Here is a 14,245-nt window from a genome sequence, read left to right as displayed (position 1 = left end):
GCTTTAAAAATCTGATAGAGAATTTAAAATTTGAAGCTGTATATAATGAGGAGGCTTTGAAGAATCTTAAGCAAGAATTATCCCTGATGAAAGATAAGTTTTAGATGATTGTAACAACCTAGAATAATTTTTCCAGGACAATTGGGGTCTTAGATCGACACTGGTCATTCTTGAGATGCCTATTGTCTGAGTCCTAATGGTCCTTGATGAGCACAAGCTTCTTTGGTCATGGTCTTCAAGGCCGTGGTTCTTTGTAGTCTGCTCCTTTACCCATTTATTTACCAACACTGTACCATGCCATCAGAATCCAACTGATCACGCTCAGAAACTTTATGTGTGAACAGAGGGTGGTTTTGTGCTACTCTTAGAAGCCCTATCCACCCAAAACTATGATCCAGACCTGGGTTTCATAGACATCTCTACTGCCTAGGGAGCCAAAAAAGGGTGAGTCTGGCATTTTACATGTTGCCTGTGGAAATTAGTTTTCTCCAGGGCCAAAAGGTAAGGTAAACAACACAGTGTCTGCCACAGTTTGGCTACCTTCTAGTGGTCAAGGAAGAGAGATTTTTTTTAAGTCTTGTTTCTAGTCTCCTGTAACAATAAAAATAATGCAATCAGAAACAATTTTTTTTATTATCTTGCCATAGAGATGTGTTCAAATGTTCAGTTTTAAATGAATATAACCAAAGCCCATGATAAATTACTTAGCTGACTGAATGTGATGATTTGCAGAGAGAAACATCTTGGAGAATCATCTACCCCCATAGCTTTAATGTGTGTAGTTTCTGCTCCAGACCCATTGGGTCCGAGTGGGTGAGTAAGGAGGGAACGTCTTCATTTCCCTAACATTTAGTTAGGGGTGGTCCAAATAAAAACACCCCTGTGTTTCAGTGTTATGGTTTTAGCCTCACTCAATCACCCATGTCCCCATGGTGAGGGGCTTTGGCCTAGGAGACAGAAATGGAACACATTTTGATTTGGACTTTAACTATGGCCTTTTTCTTTAGTTAGACAGCCAGCCCAGTAGGCCCTCAATTCTGCACTTCAGGTAAATTCCTCTTGTTAATTTTTAATTTTGTCCATAATTTATGCTTTAATATGTTTATAAATTTTATTTCTGAAGTAATATACACATAATAACAGAAAAAATATTACAGAGGAAATTCTTTTTTTTTGAGACGGAGTCTCGCTCTGTCGCCCAGGCTGGAGTGCAGTTGCTCACTGCAAGCTCCGCCTCCCGGGTTCACGCCATTCTCCTGCCTCGGCCTCCCGAGTAGCTGGGACTACAGGCGCCCGCCAACACGCCCGGCTAATTTTTTGTATTTTAGCAGAGACGGGGTTTCGCGGTGTTAGCCAGGATGGTCTGGATCTCCTGACCTTGTGATCCGCCCGTCTCGGCCTCCCAAAGTGCTGGTATTACAGAGGAAATTCTTATCAATTATCAATAGCAATGTGTCCTACTCTAATCTTTCTATCCCCACTCCTGCTTCTCAGGGACAAATCTCTTATAGTTGTATATTATTAGTTGTAGTTGTACTACTTTCTTTCCTTCTTTCCTCCCTTTCTGTTTTGATTTCTTTCTTTCTTCTTCCTTCCTTTTTTTCTTTCTCTTTTGCTAGAGTTGCTACTCCCAGAGTCTTCTATTCTCATGATCCAATATAGACAGCTTTTTATGTTTGCCTCGTAGCATTTATTCTGGGGCTTTCCTTTGCCATCTGGCTTTGTTAAGTTTCCTGTTTTTTAGATTCCTTCTCATTATCTTGACTTATTTTCTCATTTTGTTCCAGCTTAACTTTCAGTTTCTGTTTAAAGAAAGAGTTCATGGGTGGTAAATTTGTGATATTTATCTAATGTCATGTCCTAGCTTTAATAAAATTACTACTTTTTATTGATCAATTAAGGTAACTTTTAAGTAAAACTGGCTTTTTTTTTTTTTTTTTTTTTTGAGGTGGAGTCTCCCTCTGTCACCCGGGCTGGAGTGCAGTGGCACGATTTCGGCTCACTGCAACCTCTGACTCCTGGGTTCAAGTGATTCTCCTGACTCAGTCTCCTAAGTAGCTGGGATTATAGGCGTACATAACCACGCCCGAATAATTTCTGTATTTTTAGTAGAGACGGGATTTCACCATGTTGGTCAGGCTGGTCTCGAACTCCTGACCTTGTGATCCACCCGCTTTGGCCTCCCAAAATGCTGGGATTACAGGCGTGAGCCACTATGCCCAGCCACACTTCTTACGCTTAATTAATAGTTTACTATACAGTTCTACCTAGATTGTAATTTCCCCTAAGAATTTCCCAGGCATTACTTCAATGTTTTCTTGTTTCTAGCAATGGTGAAGAGAAGTCTAGTATGGTAGTTAGCAAAGAAGGACTGGGTAGTCCTTTGTAAGTGACTTACCTTTTTCTTATCTCCAAACTTTTAAAAAAGATTTTTTTTTTAAGCACAGTGTTCTGAAATGTTACATGCATATATTCATTTTTTCTATTCTCTTTGCTGGTGAATCACTTGAAACTGTCATCCTCAAACTTTTTGGTTGCAGGACCATTTTATAGTCTTAAAAATTATTGAGATCCCTAAGAGTTTTTTAGATTTGGGTTATACATAAGGATATTAGATATTAAACCTGATAACATTTAAAAATATATTTATTACAAATTCACTTAAACATTACAAAATAAACCTTAAGGTTTGTATGTTATATTTTTAATGTTAATAGTTATATTTTCTTAAAACAATTAGGAGAGTGGCAATAGTCTACATTTTGCAAATTTTCTGAATATCTTAATATAATATAGCTGAATTTTCGTATCTGCTTCAGGAGATGTTGTGTGGGTTCATATATATGCCATTAGAATAGAGAGGATTATTTTAAAAGCTTTTTCAGATGATCGTGAGCATTCTTCTTTTAAAACTACACCAAAACTCAACAAATGTTAGTTTCTTAAAGGTGAATAGCAAAGAGCGTATCATTAAATTTTTATTTCCTCTCATATATAATTTATTGGCCTAATTTTCACTACAAATTAATCATTTACTATGCATGATTTTGGCTTTGTTTGTGTTGTTCATTTGAAAAACATTGCTTCCTTCAGTTATGTATATCTTCCTAGTGTAGACATATTTCATTATACCATATCAAAAAAAAAATACATTCATGAATATTGCCAGAAATCTCATTAGAAAAATTTTTAGGTATTAGGAAACTGTCAAACTTATGGTATTGATAGAAGTTTCCCAACACTCTAATCTTCATTTGAAAGCTTTAATTTTATCATTGAAAATAAATTATCTCAGTTTTCTTATATGATAGTTTTTTATATTTCATTCATTTTTGAGTAAACATCTTTTCAATATTTAACTCTGAATAGCCATAGTCTGTCAGTCATTCTTCAAAGATAAAATGATGTTCTATGAAAAAAGTAGCTAATTCTTTTTGCAGCTCAAGCAATCTCATAAGACATTCCCTCCAGGCAATTGTATGTTGGTATGCAGCAGAAGGGCCTTATGCACTTTTCATTTTATGACACAATATTCAAATGTCATGTCCTAGCTTTAATAAAATTACTACTTTTTATTGATCAATTAAGGTAACTTTTAAGTAAAACTGGCATTTTTTTTTTTTTTTTTTTCCCTGTGAGTGTATGGCAATAGCGAATTTAGTGATTCCTAGTACAGTTTAATGCTACTGGCTACTGGGTTTTTAAAACAAATATTCTATTTTTTTCTTCCTATTATTTTCTGAGGTTTCTTTGGTCTTTTTTCTCTATATTTTGGAAGGTTGCCTCCACTGTATTTTCTGATGATTCTATTGAAAAAATACTTTTTAGTAGATTTTTTAATCTCTAAAGACTCTTCTTTTGTAATTGCTCATTTTTTACAGCATCTTTTATCTTCTCGAGTGGTGTATGTACTAGAATCTCTTGCGTATGTTAATTAAATATTAGATAATTTAAAAATTTAAGATTTTTTCCAAATTATTATTTGTGCACCTATGTTTATCTTAGTGTTTATTTTTCATTGTGCTAGTTTTTCCCATTGAGCCTTGATTTTCTATGATGTTAAATTTAACAAAGAAGGACTGTGTATCTTTCATGGATGTCTTTTACTTTTATGAGAGTAGAAGTCTTTCCACTTGGTATCTTCCTTGAGAGGAGCTCTGCAAGGCATTGGACACCGTAACTTGCAGGTTTATTTTAAGAGGGACCTGGGGGTCAGGATTTGATTCCCGTGAATGCCAGAATGAAGAGAACTGTGTTGCATGGCACCAGCTTTAATATTCAAAATCTCTTCACTGAATATCGTTCTAAAGAGCTGTGGCTACTTATTTGAGACATTTTATCAGCTATCCGCCCTCTGTGAACTAAGGACAAAGAGCTAAGGAGATGGAGGTGGTATTACATATAAAAATATCTTTATTTCATTGCCCAAATAGAGTTAAATAACCTTATTTCAACTTCTAAGTAGAAACTGATTGGTGGTCTCAATTTGTGGCCATTAATTCTTTTCTTATTGATAAATCTAAATCATTCAAATCCTTTTACATTATAACTTCATTTTAAATTCCTGGATTGCCTTAAATGTTTTTAATGTTCTCATGGAGTCTTGGAAAGAACACAAGTTTTGCAGATAGGGAGACCAAATATGTAACTTTGATTAAGTTACTTAATCTTCATAGAGTCTCAGATTCTTTATAAAATGGAACGATAATAGTTCCCTTACAGTTTTGCTTTCACAATTTGAAATGATACAATATGAGGGGGAGAGCTCTATTTTATTTTTTGTTTTTTTAATCTCGGCACACTGTAGATTCTCTGATATCAAATGAGCATTCAGTAGGTGGTAACTATAAATTAATACAGTTTTGGAGAAAGGGTCACTAGGAGAAATAGAGAAGGTTAACAATTGTGAAGAGACCAGTAACGGAGAGCACAAATGATTAAAATCTTACACACTTTTGGCTGGGCACAGTGGCTCAGGCCTGTAATCCCAGCACTTTGGGAGGCCGAGGCGGGCGGATCACAAAGTCAGGAGATTGAGATCATCCTGGCTAACACAGTGAAACCCCATCTCTACTAAAAATACAAAAAATTAGCCGGGCATGGTGGCGGGCACCTGTAGTCCCAGCTACTGGGGAGGTTGAGGCAGGAGAATGGCGTGAACCCGCGAGGCGGAGCTTGCAGTGAGCCGAAATCGCGCCACTCCTCTCCAGCCTGGGCGACACAGCGACACTCCATCTCAAAAAATAAATAAATAAATAAATAAAATAATAACATAAAAATATAAACTTACACAGTTTTAATAAATAGAAGGTTGGAGAACAATGTATATTTTATAATTGTTTATCAATTTTGTTAGATTTTGCCATTTATTTGCAAATACGTATAGTCCAAAACTACATGATCATGTTTAAGTATGTAAATAATAAAAGCTGATTTTATATTAATTTGAAATATGTTTTTTGTTTATATTTTTATACTTACATATTATGTAAAGTATAAGAATATTATATATTCTTTTCTAAGAAAAAGAAAAGTTAAATTGAAGAATCTAACTGTAGAGGAGAAGGAAAGTCTGAACAATAAAACGTCACTATGAGCTGCATTTTTAAATGTAGCAGTGATTTTACTGTTACCCTTAGAAACAGAGTTTGGAAATAAAACAAATCAGAAAGTAGTATAGTTTAGTAACCATTTATTATTATTTAATAAGAAAATTATACTTTCCTTTAAATAATATCTTTTCTTTTACTAGATAAGAAACTGTGGTGGGCAGACCAAAACTTAGCTCAGCTGGGAACCTGCAGCAAAAGAGACGGAAGAAACCCCACCACCCTACGGAATAAAACATCTGGGGTAGTTCATATGAAAGTATATGATAAAGAAGCACAGCAAGGTAAGTCACACTAATGAATTTGGGCCAGGTTTTGAATACATAATGTGCTCTTTTTCATACTAGCTCCTCAATTCAACAATAGAAGGTTTCTATTCTTGCTTCTAATAACAAAGGAAAATGTTGCGTACTACTGTGGGAGAAATGCCTTTAACATAGGTGCATAATGAGCTTTGAAAGCATTAACAAACCTGCCTTAGGAGTCTTAATTTGTCAGCTCTTCAAAGAGGTCTTATCCTGTTCTTGACTAAAAAAATACAAGAATAAGAAAATATATCCTGGCAAAATATATACAATGTATAGTTAAGCCCAGAATCTGAATGAACTAGGGGCCTTCAAATGGACTACATCAACAAAAGAATTCCACATCCAAAAGCACTACATTGTTTGCCTCTAAGCATTCTGCGTTTTTGTTTTTGCTTGTCCAAATTGTGTGCAGTGAAATGGAGTGAGAGAAATAACAGATGGTTTACATAGGTAGACTTGTCACACTGCCCAAGTGGCAATTGGATTAGAGATGGCAGCCAGTACAGCCCCACATCTGCTAGTACTTTCTTACTTTTTGCTTCATAATCCATGACATTAGCAGAATTCTCTTTCTTAAAACAACAACAACAAAAGCAACCCCCCCCCCCAAAAAAAGTGCTCTACTTTCATACATTAGTCTCTTCCATGAAAATCTTTAGCTTCACACACTTTTCTTAGGAAAAATTTTCCAGAATGATTTTGAACGCTAAGAAAGAGATTTTCATCTGAAGGATTTGGGGTATGTCGACCAAAGCAGAGAAGAATAGGGGAAAAATAGAAAACCAAGGAGACTGCTATTTCTGAAGATAGGTGATGACCATCAAGCAAGCAGAATTTATTGGACATACCAATTGAGAGTGCTATCTGCACATCAGGAGATAACATAGAGATCAGATTAGGGCTTGCCTTCCCTGTGCAGGCAATGGGTCACATTGGTTTGGAATCTTTACTTGCCCCAGGCAGAAGAAAACATATTACTTATTCATAAAAAATTAATAACTTTAGAAGAAAAAATTGCTTTAAACATTTATGTAAAGTATTTGTTGGGTTCCTTTCATTGTTGAGAATTTATGAACATTTGTCGATTCATATATACAGAATGTACTTGCACCCAAGAGAATGTATATACATACATATACATACATGTATAACCTAAGAATGTGTATTATACCCAAACGGTTATCTATGTGTTCTCTGAATTTTTGGCGTCATGTCCACAATAATGAACAAGGATATTTTTCACTAACAATTCAGTAATGAAATTTTTCTGTATCAAAATAATAATTATACTGACATTCAGTCATGGGAAATAGATTACGTAATTGAGAATAAAATACTGCTACTCAGCAAGTAAAACATTGAGACATTGGCCGGGCACGGTGGCTCAAGCCTGTAATCCCAGCACTTTGGGAGGCCGAGACGGGTGGATCACGAGGTCAGGAGATCGAGACCATCCTGGCTAACACGGTGAAACCCCGTCTCTACTAAAAATACAAAAACTAGCCGGGCGAGGTGGCGGGCGCCTGTAGTCCCAGCTACTCGGGAGGCTGAGGCAGGAGAATGGCGTAAACCCAGGAGGCGGAGCTTGCAGTGAGCTGAGATCTGGCCACTGCACTCCAGTCCGGGCGACAGAGCGAGACTCCGCCTCAAAAAAAAAAAAAAAAATTGAGGCATTTTCTCAGATTTCTATAGAATATAATTATGTGTAAAAACTCACAGTACTATTGTAAATCTTAGTGCATAACACATACATATGAGACTGTATCTGAAAACATAACATTAGAAAATATGAGAGAGAGGGGGAGGGTATGCAAGAGAGTGAGAGAGAGAGAATTTCCAAATTAAGCATTTTAAAAAATTTACCCACTTTTCCAAACTGTGAACAAGTGTATGCTTTGTTTTAAGCTGTAAATTAATATGTCAAATTTTCTAGATATAATTCCAATGAAGTTTGTAGGGGGAAACATTTAGTATATGATTCTCAGTGTACTTTTCCCTTGTTAACAAGATTTTCCTCATCTTTTAAAGATTTGATTCCATAGGTATAATTGGGTGTTCTATGCTCTATGAAAGTATTGCCAAATGAACAAGGACCTCTAGCACTTAGAAATCAATGGTATAATATGAATAAAGTTAAAATTTAAGCAGTGAAAATACCATTTTTACTAGAATATGCTGATAAAGGCATCTGTATTAAAGACAGTCCCATTAACAGAATTACTGCGGGTAGCGTAAAAGCTTCATTAGTATGATATATGACCAATTTAGGACTCTTTAAGGTGTTAACATTAGTACATATTTGGATTTCAAAGTACAATTAGTGACTTAATATATCATTTTTGACAAAGATCACTGGAGAGTTGAGACTTCTTGTTAGTCAAATGTGCTTTTTAGCTCCACTAGAGATCTGGGGCATGAGGTTTCAACATCAATGTCATTATAAATTATTAAGCCAAACTAGTATTTATAATTTGATAGATAACAAAATTTTAAAAATAAAACATAAATTTGTTACATAAATTATTACTTTTTAATTTTACTATATTTTTCTACTCTATATTTAGCAGAAAAGGAACCTTATTGTAAATAATAATTCATTTCATTATTTTTTACTTTTTCTCTGCTTCACTATTAATTTCTTCTTAGAGACTAAACAAAGGATACAGGAAATGTATATGGTTAGTGTTTAACATTAATTGTTGAAATTTATTAATTTTATTGTTTATCAAAAATATAGTTATCTCTATATATATCTGAATATTTATCCGAACTATTAAATATAATACTTATATATGGCTATTTTTGCAATTATATTAAAAATATACAGCCCCAGACCCAGAAAGTCCTTTTTTTCACATATTTTTGCTATTATCAAGGCTATATAACCCCTCACATTCTTTTATTTATTCATCTATTTTTTGAGATGGAGTCTCACTCTGTCACCCAGGCTGGTGTGCAGTGGCACCATGTTGGCTCACTGTAACTTTCATCTCCTGGGTTCAAGCAATTCTCCTGCCTCAGCCCCCTGAGTAGCTGGGATTACAGGTGCCCACTACCATGCCCGGCTAATTGTTTTTGGATTATTTTAGCAGAGACGGGGTTTCGCCATGTTGGCCAGGCTGGTCTGGAACTCTTGACCCTAGGTGATCTGCCCGCCTCGGCCTCTCAAAATGTTGGGATTACAGGCTTGAGCCACCATGCCAGGCCACATTCTCTTACTTTTAGAAGTTCATTTTCTTTCCTAACTTATTTTTCTTTACTTTTTTTTTTTTTTTTTTTAGACAGAATCTCATTCTGTCACCCAGGCTGCAGTGTAGTGGTATAATCTCTGCAACCTCTGCCTCCAGGGTTCCGTGATTCTCATGCCTCAGCCTCCCAAGTAGCTGGTATTACAGGCGTAGCCACCATGCCCGGCCCAGTTTTGCTTTTTTAGTAGAGATGGGGTTTCGAGACAGACCTGTCTCAGAACTCCTGGCCTCAAGTGATCTGCCCATCTTGACCTCCCGAAGTGCTGAGATGACAGGCATGAGTCACTATGCCTAGCTTCTTCAATTCCCTTATTTTTCTTTCTCTCCAAATGTTGTCCTTCACGCTTTATAGTTAAGTATCATCTGCCGATCTCTCCCCAGCCTTTCAGTCTTGGTAGCTGAAATACATCTGCATCTAAATACATCTCTCTAAAAGATTGGCATTACATGAATATACCCATGCTTTCTACAAAATGAAATATGGAGATTGTCAATATAGAATTATTATAAATCTTGGCCAGGGGCAGTGACTCATGCCTGTAATCCCAGCACTTTGGGAGGCCGAGGCGGGTGGATCACGAGGTCAGGAGTTCAAGACCAGCCTGGCCAACATGGTGAAACTCTGTCTCCCCTAAAAGTACAAAAATTAGCCAGGCATATTGGCTGGTGCCTATAATCCCAGCTACTCGGGAGGCTGAGGCAGGAGAATTGCTTGAACCTGGGGAGCAGAGGTTGCGATGAGCCAAGATTGCACTGTTGCACTTCAGCCTGGGCAACAGAGTGAGACTGTCTCAAAAAAAAAAAAAATAAATAAAGAAAAAAATCTATAAATATAATTGTTTTGTTATTTGATAAATGAGAGAAATGAAATTTCATCTTAATGTTATACGTCAGGTTGGAAAAAATATGGAGTGAATCAGTTATTTTTTATTACTTTATATAGGATAAATGTAATCATTTCAAAAGTTCAGGGCCATTATGTGGCCCTACATAAAATGGAGTTCATCAATGGCCGAACTGGCAGATACAGGACATGAGCAGCGAATGCGGTAGATCTCCTGATGAGAAATCTCCCAAGTTGAGAGTATTTCACACTTCAAAAATGACAGCCCTCATGACAGGTTCGATTGAACAATTAAATCCCATCAGACTATCTTGAATTCAGAAGAAGAGAAATAATGAGCTGCATTGGTATTTTGAAATTTCCACAGAGAATTATTGATATAGAGCTTTCATCATGCTTTGTAATTCTCACTGGATTTATCGCACTTCATATCAGTGCTTGAACATCCAATAAATGGCATTGCATGCTCTAGAATAATAAAAAAGCTGTAAAAATGGGATATTTAATGAACTTTCTTGGTAAGATTGTAAATTACTTAACTTCGCGCTACCAGCATTAATTAGCACATTGGGCCTGGTAAATTCAATGGAACATCTTCAGTAGGGATTCTAGAATGCCTACCTGTGATTACTTGGCTAATATTTGTCATTGGTACTATACAGAAATAAGAGGAATTAACATGCCAATTCATTAGATGACTCTTATGGCTGTGGTTTTCATACATTTTGGGAGAATTATATTTCTATGAGTGGGAAAATTTATTTCCTTGCTTTTAAATTTAATTGAATACATATAAACATACATACCTCCTTTCTCTTAGATGCATAATCTTTGAGTGGTTAGTAATAATTTAACAGCTATTTATGTGACACATTCGGATGAAATATTCTTGCAAAGGAAGTAATTGTACAGTTGAAGTGAAATTTAAAAATGAAAAGAGAAAAAGATTCTGGTTTGTCTGATCTTAAAATATTACAAAGGTCTATGAAAATATGACAAATCAACTTCCTTTTGCTTTTCTGTAACTATTAATCTTCTGATGTATCTCTGCTGACTTTTTTGAAAGGGCAAATTCAACCATAATTTGCTGCTTTAAATTATTCAAGAAAATAAAATGTAACTCTAACCAATATGAAACAGCTGCATTTCAAAATCAATAGCATACATATTTGTTAAATTATTGATATTAAATAAAACTTTATTTTTAAAAATTTCATTAAAGGAATGTGTTTTGTTTTCATTCTATGCAGGCAGCAATTCTTGCCAACTAAACAATGGTGGATGCTCTCAACTTTGTTTACCCACATCTGAAACTACAAGGACATGTATGTGTACAGTGGGATATTATCTCCAAAAGAACCGCATGTCATGTCAAGGTATGAGTTCATGGAAAACCTTACCTCTGGTTAATTTACTTCATTAGTCGTTATATACCATGCAGACTTTAGGCACCAAAGTCAGTTAAACGTTAGAAAAAAATTAACCAGTTATTAGGAAATAGTATACTGTTTAGTCTCATATGTGTGAGATTTTAATATTTGAAATATTTAAAATATTATTCTGCCTTATAAGACATTCTAATTTTTTAGTTATTTTTAACAACTGCAGTTTATTATCAAACCTTTAACCAAATCTAGTAGAAGCTACCTTCAACCTGAATAGGCAAAAGTTATAGTGAAAAACAGTGCTTGATTGGCTGGAATTAATGTAGAATTTGAACTAAATAATGTTTACTTTAGACTATATTAGAGAAAGCTCTAGAGAGAACGTGAGGTCTCAGGTTTGCATAACTGAGGGAGAAAAGCACTGTAAGAGAATTGGTACCTAAGAAATCTTGTTTTGCAATCTCCACTTCTATTAGTCCCAAAGAATTTTGTTTCTAGGATGATCTTTTATATCTAATGATCATAGCTTAATTTTATCTTTAAAAATGTTCCAATCTTATTTGAGAAATATATATGTATATTAGTATTATCATTTATTTTATTTTAAATCCAATATTTATATGATACGTATTACATACATGGATCTGTTCTAAGTACCTTAAACATATTAGTTCACTTAATCTTCATAACCTCACGAGGTAGGTCTCTTATTCAGAAATGAGGAAACTGAGGCACAAAGAAATTAAACAACTTAATCAGGTTACATGGATAGGAAGGAGCAGAAACAGATTTAATTCTAGGCATTCTAGTTTTAATAAGAAAAAATATATAAATATTTTCTAATATATTGGCAAAATGCATAAGCTTTAGCGGGTGTACTTCTGGTAGTTAGCTTAATATTTATGTGCCTGTTTTAGGAGAGGCTTTTGATGCTACAGAAGTGAGATATTAATAGCTAATTAAGCTATTGATGTATTCTTAGTATGACAAAGATTTATGAAGACTATCTTCATAAATTTCTTAATTTAAGAAATCTAAATGTCTATTAAAATATCAGTGATATAGTAATCTTAAATCAGATATATTATCATCTATAAGTAAAGAGATGTTTGGATTTTAAGGAAGAGGGAATAAATTTTGGTTGAGTGATGAGGTAGGCTTCAGTGAATCATCTAACTCAGTGCTTATGAAAGTGTGAGGCCCATACCAGCATCATCAGCACCAACTGGAAGATTTTTAGAAATTTAAATGATTAGGCTTCTGGGATGGTGCCCACTAATTCATTTTAATAAATTCCTATTTTAACAAATCTTATGCATAAACAAATTTGAGAACTACAAATCTACCTACCTTTCATTAGTCAGGAAGTGTAGTGCACAATAATTTTTAAAAAGGCTAGGAAATACATTTATTAACATAAATTAAGATTGTTAAAAATAATACAAATGAAATTATTTTTATTTTAAATATTCATCCTGGGCTTCCCTTCCCTCGCTTATCTCCTGCCCTGCATTTAGGTATAGAATCATTTCTTATGTACTCTGTTCATGAAGGAATCAGGGGAATACCTCTTGAACCAAGTGACAAAATGGATGCTTTGATGCCTATATCAGGAACTTCATTTGCCGTGGGAATAGATTTCCATGCAGGTAAATAGTTTTTTAGTTATAATTTATGCATAATGTATTCACTTGATTTATTAAACATGATGGGAATACAACATTTTCCTCTGTACTTTAACAGTCAAGGTGAGAAATAAGAAAGCAGCAAATAGATAAATTTTAAAGCCAATCATAAATTGTTCTAAATATGTAATGTCTGAAAAACAATCAAGTAAAATTGTCCGAAAGTATAGCATTTGAATTGCAATTGCATTAACATACCATGATTGGCACTTGGTTGCTTACTTCTATTTCTCTCTCTTTTTTATTTTGATACTTTACTTTTATCTAGTTATAAATATAAAGACATATAAAGCATGTTGACCTATTATATACTAAAATATAATCTTTTTTTTTTTTTTTTTTTTGAGACAGAGTCTCGCTCTGTCTCCCAGGCTGGAGTGCAGTGGCCGGATCTCAGCTCACTGCAAGCTCCACCTCTCGGGTTTATGCCATTCTCCTGCCTCAGCCTCCCGAGTAGCTGGGACTACAGGTGCCCGCCACCTCACCTGGCTAGATTTTTGTATTTTTTAGTAGAGACGGGGTTTCACCGTGTTAGCCAGGATGGTCTCGATCTCCTGACCTCGTGATCCGCCCGTCTTGGCCTCCCAAAGTGCTGGGATTACAGGCTTGAGCCACCGCGCCCAGCCTAAAATATAATTAAAATATAATCAAGATGTGATTTTCTATTGTAATACAAGCAGTGGCAAATGAAATCCAAATAATAGGAACAATTATGCATGCTAAACCATTTAAAATTATTGTTGAGTATAGTATGTATCATTTGGAGTCAGATTTTACTTTACCTTCTTATATTTTAGCAAACAGTGAAAGGAAGCAACAGGAAGCAAAGTGGACACTAATATTTTGCTGCGGCTAATATGAACAAATGATTGGGAATTAATGGTAGACACTGTTGAATTTGCTGAAGTAAACAAGTTTTTCGGTGCTAATTGCTAAATTCTGACATAGCATAAATATTTGGTATTCACATTAAAATTCAGATTTACTAACTTCCACTTGAGGACTTAAACTTATAAAAAGAAATGCTAAATCATATGTTTCCTGAATTAACGTTTCAGCGTTGAACATGTAAATGCATGTCCACAGTGCTTTTATCTGTGTAAAGACCTAATTTTATCTAATGTTAAAACACAAATAACTATTTGATTTATAATCTTAAAAAAAAA

General features: G+C 34.8%; 1 protein-coding gene across 1 annotated transcript in view; it reads left to right on the top strand.

Moving 5' to 3' along the window:
- The window catches only part of LRP1B (low density lipoprotein receptor-related protein 1B), a 1,318,888-nt gene that overhangs the window by 727,106 nt on the left and 577,537 nt on the right, over positions 1–14,245 (top strand). The window contains exons 32-34 of the mRNA XM_011935709.1: positions 5,753–5,893; positions 11,260–11,385; positions 12,912–13,043. Of these exons, the coding sequence (XP_011791099.1) occupies positions 5,753–5,893; positions 11,260–11,385; positions 12,912–13,043 (399 nt within the window). The remainder of the gene's footprint in view (positions 1–5,752; positions 5,894–11,259; positions 11,386–12,911; positions 13,044–14,245) is intronic.

Source organism: Colobus angolensis, unplaced genomic scaffold, assembly GCF_000951035.1.
Source record: "Colobus angolensis palliatus isolate OR3802 unplaced genomic scaffold, Cang.pa_1.0 Scaffold147, whole genome shotgun sequence".
NCBI classification, from domain to species: Eukaryota; Metazoa; Chordata; class Mammalia; order Primates; family Cercopithecidae; genus Colobus; species Colobus angolensis.
This window is presented reverse-complemented; position numbering and strand designations above follow the sequence as displayed.